Here is a 5,509-nt window from a genome sequence, read left to right as displayed (position 1 = left end):
GTCGTAATGGGCGACAGGTCAACATCTCCTATTGCCAGAGTTACCTTTAAACTTATACTCCCAGGTTTTACCTCTCAAGACTTCACTATAGGTCGTAAATCGACCTATATACTGACATCATTTTCAGATTTACACACGCATTTATCAAACGTTCTGTACCTTTATCCCCTGTCAGAAATGAGCTCGTCCAGTGCTCATTAATATGTATTACAGCATCGGCAATTCACGTGAATCAACGGAGAGACAGATGCGCAGTCACAAATCACGCGTTGAGTCCACGCATACTTCATCACCTGTCCTTGTAGACGAAACATTGATCGCCAACATTGAACATTAAGTAAGTGGCTGTAGGTCTGACACTTGTTACGCTACACATTTATCCATTTGTCATACGAATTAATTGAAACGATAGTTCAAAGGCAAAGTCAGAAAGGTCATCTTTAATTCGAAGTAAAACCACAAGATGCTCTTGCATAAACGTTGCAGTAAAAGACCAGTTTCATCTCACAACTCTAATATAACCACCAAGAAGGCTTTGTCTACCTTTGAAAGTAAAACCAGAAAGAAATTCCTGATTAAACATCAACGTTAAATCGAGGGTTAAAATCAGTAAGTCCTGACAGCACGTCTTAACATGTCACGAATCGTTTCCTGATTTCTGTGATGAATCCAAATACCTGCTGAACGTACAAAACCCAGTATGCGATTACGGGATGAAGTCAACTGGCGTTCACATCGTCAACTTCATCTCTGTTAAAATTATCACCCAACAAAATGGCTCTTCTGAAACTAAGACAGCGTTACGTCTATATTAAAGGTCACGGCCTCATTCGAGCACACGATGTGCACCACGGGACTATAGGTGACGTTGGGTGGAGTGGGGAATGAGCTGGTGGAGTGGGGTAATTATGCTACAAGACACTCCTTTTGTATTTGCAACCACACGTCTCAGAGCCTAATTTAACTGAAGTCTCTACAAACAGTCGAGAGGGTCAAAGTTACACTTGCACATGAGCATTAATTATGCACTTCCTGAATGCAAGGTCTGTGGGTAGCCTAGTGGTTAAAGTGTTTGATCGTAACGCGGAAGACCAGGGTTCGATTTCTCTTTTGGGTACAGAGAGTGAAGCCCATTTCTGGTGTCCCCCGCTGTAATATTGCTAGAATATTGCTAAAATCGTAGAACCCAACCTTCTCACTCCTGAATGAAGTTTTTGTCTAAACGGTTGATCGTTGCAATGTATACTGAAATCATCACGTAAAGCACATACTTTGAACAATAGTTCCTAAAGTTATAGGTGACATAAGCATCTACTGCACATCAAATCAAGCTCACCGATTTAGTGCATCTTCGTCCTTGACTCGCCACAATTCCCGGATCCAGTTCTTTTCGTTGGGACTACGGGGTGACTGCTAACAGTTTTCTTTTAAGGTATATAATAGGTACAGTTGTGTACTGGCATATGTATGATCCACTTCACTAAAACAACATTCGTTTAGTCATTGTAAAGAGGATCTAATGTGTCATGAGTTCTCCAACCTCTTCAGTTATGCATTTGCACGGATACATTCGAGAACACTTCCCCGTGTGATCCACTTACTAGTATTCAGGGACACGTGCAGCATGCCGTGTCATCTGCTGTACTACGTCATCTATTTCTTTGTAATATTGAACTATTTAAGTCAAACACAGTGGTCTGTTTTAACGAGATCAGCCGAGAAAATGTCTCTTACTCGTTTCTCTAAGATCTGTGAAACATTTTGGATGACATGGGCTTTTTTCATTGTGGTAAGTATAACGTGTGCATGTTCTGTAGTGTGATCCTTCGTATGGTATAATGTTTTACCGTTTTGTTCCATCATATGTAATTTACACGTTCAGTTAATGACATTGTACAGTACATTTTGTTCGATGTCTCTCTTTCACTTTGTGTCTTTAGATTTGACGCTCGTAGCCGGATCTTCGCACACTCAGGTTGAGTAATATACTGAGCAGCAAAAGCAATGCAACTCAAAGTCTTAAATGGAAGACATAAACATGAACGGTTAGTTTTATGAGACTTCGGTTTCATCGAAACTTGCGTTTCTTTTGCTGTTCAGCATATGACATATGAGAAAACGCAAATGATGTAAAACGTTGAAGAGTCTAATATCAGTAAGCCAGCAGGGCCCCATTTCGCAAAGCTATCGCAGGACTACCATAGCTTCCTGAAACGGGGCCCAGATAATAGTGCAGTTCGAGTAATATTTGTCCTGGATAGAAACCATTATCTTACGTAAATGAATACAGTATCGAACAACCTCCGTCTTTTTTTCTCGATTGCCATTTTTGTCTCCTCCTGGACATCAATTACTCCATCCAGGGGCCAACGCTCGTGATCACTTACATTCATTGATGAGCTGACAAGACGTGTCCGTACTTTTACAATGCGCCATATGAATTATTAGTGCACGAATGGGGCGAGGATGTGGGATATAATGAAAACTGAAGTTGGGATCTGTCTGTTTCAAAGTTTTACATTCTGGGCAAGTGCATCGCCAATCAAGATTATTTGGATGTGGAGATTGTATTCGTCAAGGTTTATTGTCAAGAGAAATCCAGGACAGAGCCGTCAAGAGTTACCATTTTGTGATAAGTAAACTGGGATACGACTATAAACATCTTTAGAGTACAAGTACTCTTCTGTCATGTCTCCACCAGGGCATCAACTACTCCATCCTGGGACCCACTCTACTGGATCTGCAGCTGATCCTGAAACAGGACCTGGAAACCCTCTCCACCATACCACTCAGCAGCGGGATTGGGGAGACTTTGGGGATGTTCCTCGCTTTGGCACTCTCGAAATGCGGACACAAGCGTCTTCAGCTGGGAATTGCTCTACTGATGGCGTCGATAGTATTTCCGGTCATCCCACTTGTACCACATTTCATCTATGTTGATGTCATGTTTGGACTGGTGGGACTAATCTCGGGAATACCTTCATGTTGTGAGTAAATGAAGCTCCCCAACGATTGTGAGTTTGGATGGGGTATGTTACCTTGTCACGTGTAAACAATTGACTTGCCTTTCCTGGTATTTGTGACATGTGTCCCCGGTAGTACGCCCACCTTTTCATAGTATTAGACCTATGTGATAATACTGCCTAAAACTTATGTTTATGTCACATTTGGAATCGTACATCGAATTCTTGCTTTCATGGAAATGGTATATTGTCAGGTTTAATTAACGTTTGGTTGAGTGAGTGAGTGGGTGAATGAGTTACGTTTTACGCAACACTGAGCAATATATGGCAACGGTCTGTCAATAATCGAGTCTGGACCAGACAATCCAGTGATCAACAGCATGGTTATCGGCCTGCATAACTGGAAATCAATGACACGTGTCATCCAAGTCAGCGACTCTACTCGATCCCGTTAGTCGCCTTTTATGGGAAGTTTGGGCTGCTGAAAGTCTAACCTACCACTCATCTTGACGGGTCAAATTTTGGTTGAAACCTCATTACACCCTTTCTTAGAAATGTGTAGTGAACGGTTGTAAATAGTGGCTCGTGTTATAGTATGATCGTGTAGTTTACATTCTGAAGAATGCAAATGGGAGAAGGGTAGGTTTTCCATGTCTCTGTTTTACTGAGGTTATGTGAACATTTGTCTACTAATTTATATGAAAATGAACTTTGAAAATCTTGCACATATAAGCGACTATCAGAAGCATTTACATAGAATCTTTGAACGGCATTTAAAAGCAATACATATATAAGCGAGAATTTCATAAAGAGAATGGAGTAACAATACACTTCAAAACATCGTGTTCCTCAAATAAAGAATTTGACATCCATAAATGCTCGCCTACATCGGTACAGATGTAAATGCTTATATTAACTAATCTTCTTTTGTTTTCATAGTTCTGATGGATGTGTGCAGTGAGTTGTGGAAGGACAAGGGAACTTCGTTTCAGTTCATCCTAGTCGGCAGTTCCTTGGGCGCCATCGTCACCCCGTTGATCGTGGAACCTTTCTTATGTCAAAGTGGAACATCAGAAGTTGCACACTTTACCGGCATCAGCAATACCGCGGGACTAGATTCTGAAAGTGGTTTATGCTCGGTGGAAAATCTAGCTCTGGTTGGGAAGGTGTGTGTGAATGTTACTCGACATTTTGAAGCCAATGACCCCCAAGAAACCCAGGTACAGTTTGGTGTTAATAACATAGATGTAAATATATTGCACACCTGTCCATGTGCTGACCTGAACTCTATGTCATATAACTCTGTTGACTGCAAATCGAATCTAACACATGAAGCCGGTGATAGAGATTATTACCACTGGCAAACGGCTTGTGACACCCTAGAGCATCAACTCTACAACACAACAGGTGAAGATGTGCAGTATATGGCATCGGTGTGCTGCCCGCTATTAAGTGCGTTAGATGAATGTCGAAGCAATCATGGAGTTATGGACAATGGAACCGAGGTCTGTACAGAAAGTGACACCAATGTACGTAGTGCTTATATCGTGATGGGGCTTGTTTTGCTGCCAACTTCATTAGCCTTTTTCTACTTCTGGTGGAAACGGGATGCTTGCACCGAGTCTATAAGCGTAACAAAGGAAGAAAACCAGGCTTGCAATGAACGCGGTGGTCTTCAAGGAAAGATGCACAAAGTGATATTTTACACCGTCTTGTTTCTATCCTATCTCCCTCTTACTGCACTGACAATAGTATTTGCAACTTATCTGACAGCTTTCGGTGTTGAGGGTAACTTGCACCTTCCGAAGTCTACAATGGTATACATGACATCGGTGTATTGGATCTCCACTCTCCTGGGCAGAATCATCAGCACTGCACTGACACCGCTGTTGGGACATGCTAAAATAATCATAGGCAATTTTGTAGGCTTAGTGGTGTCGTCAGTTCTGCTTACATCCCTGGCGCCGTATTACGAGTCCATGTTATGGACGAGCACTGTTCTGTTGGGAGTGTTTTCCTGCCCCTACGAGGGTGCAGGGTTGGCATGGGCTGCTGACTATGTCGGGATGTCGCCACAACTTGTAGCTCTTTCATGGATTTCAGCATCTTCGGGAAACCTAGCCTTTCCGTTTCTAGGAGGAATATTGTTTTCGAACATTGGGCCTACTGCGTTCTTGTATCTTCTCTGTGGTATCAATATATTTATGGTGTTAATGTTTACGATTTTAAATGTTCAGGTTTGTTGTAAAGGTTTCAAAATTCGAACCCAACCCTGATGCGAAAAATGGTGTCAAAAATGAGTCAGACCATAGAGAGCCAGAGAGAGTTTAGTGCATACTGTCCAGAATTTCCAACCCATAAACGATAAGGTGTATATACTGGAAGAAAATATATAATGAATCCCCAGGCTTTTGTTTTCAGTTCATGTATATATTTTACAGGTGGTTAAACTAACATAATCCTAAATGTGCGGAACATAGGAAAAAGGATCCGACTGTCGTGATATGATTCATTTACACTTTTAGTAATTAGACAGTAAATGTAAT

General features: G+C 41.6%; 1 protein-coding gene across 1 annotated transcript; it reads left to right on the top strand.

Moving 5' to 3' along the window:
• The first annotated feature begins 1,723 nt into the window (after positions 1–1,723).
• LOC137276887 (major facilitator superfamily domain-containing protein 4A-like) lies at positions 1,724–5,239 on the top strand. The gene is made up of 3 exons (XM_067808534.1): positions 1,724–1,789; positions 2,702–2,987; positions 3,903–5,239. Exons 1-3 carry the CDS (start codon positions 1,724–1,726, stop codon positions 5,237–5,239), a joined length of 1,689 nt encoding a protein of 562 aa, XP_067664635.1.
• The last annotated feature ends 270 nt before the right edge of the window (positions 5,240–5,509 follow it).

The sequence above is a fragment of the Haliotis asinina genome, chromosome 3 (genome assembly GCF_037392515.1).
Source record: "Haliotis asinina isolate JCU_RB_2024 chromosome 3, JCU_Hal_asi_v2, whole genome shotgun sequence".
Classification (NCBI taxonomy): domain Eukaryota; kingdom Metazoa; phylum Mollusca; class Gastropoda; order Lepetellida; family Haliotidae; genus Haliotis; species Haliotis asinina.
Note: the sequence above shows the minus strand (reverse complement) of the source record. Positions and strands in the feature narration are given on the sequence as shown.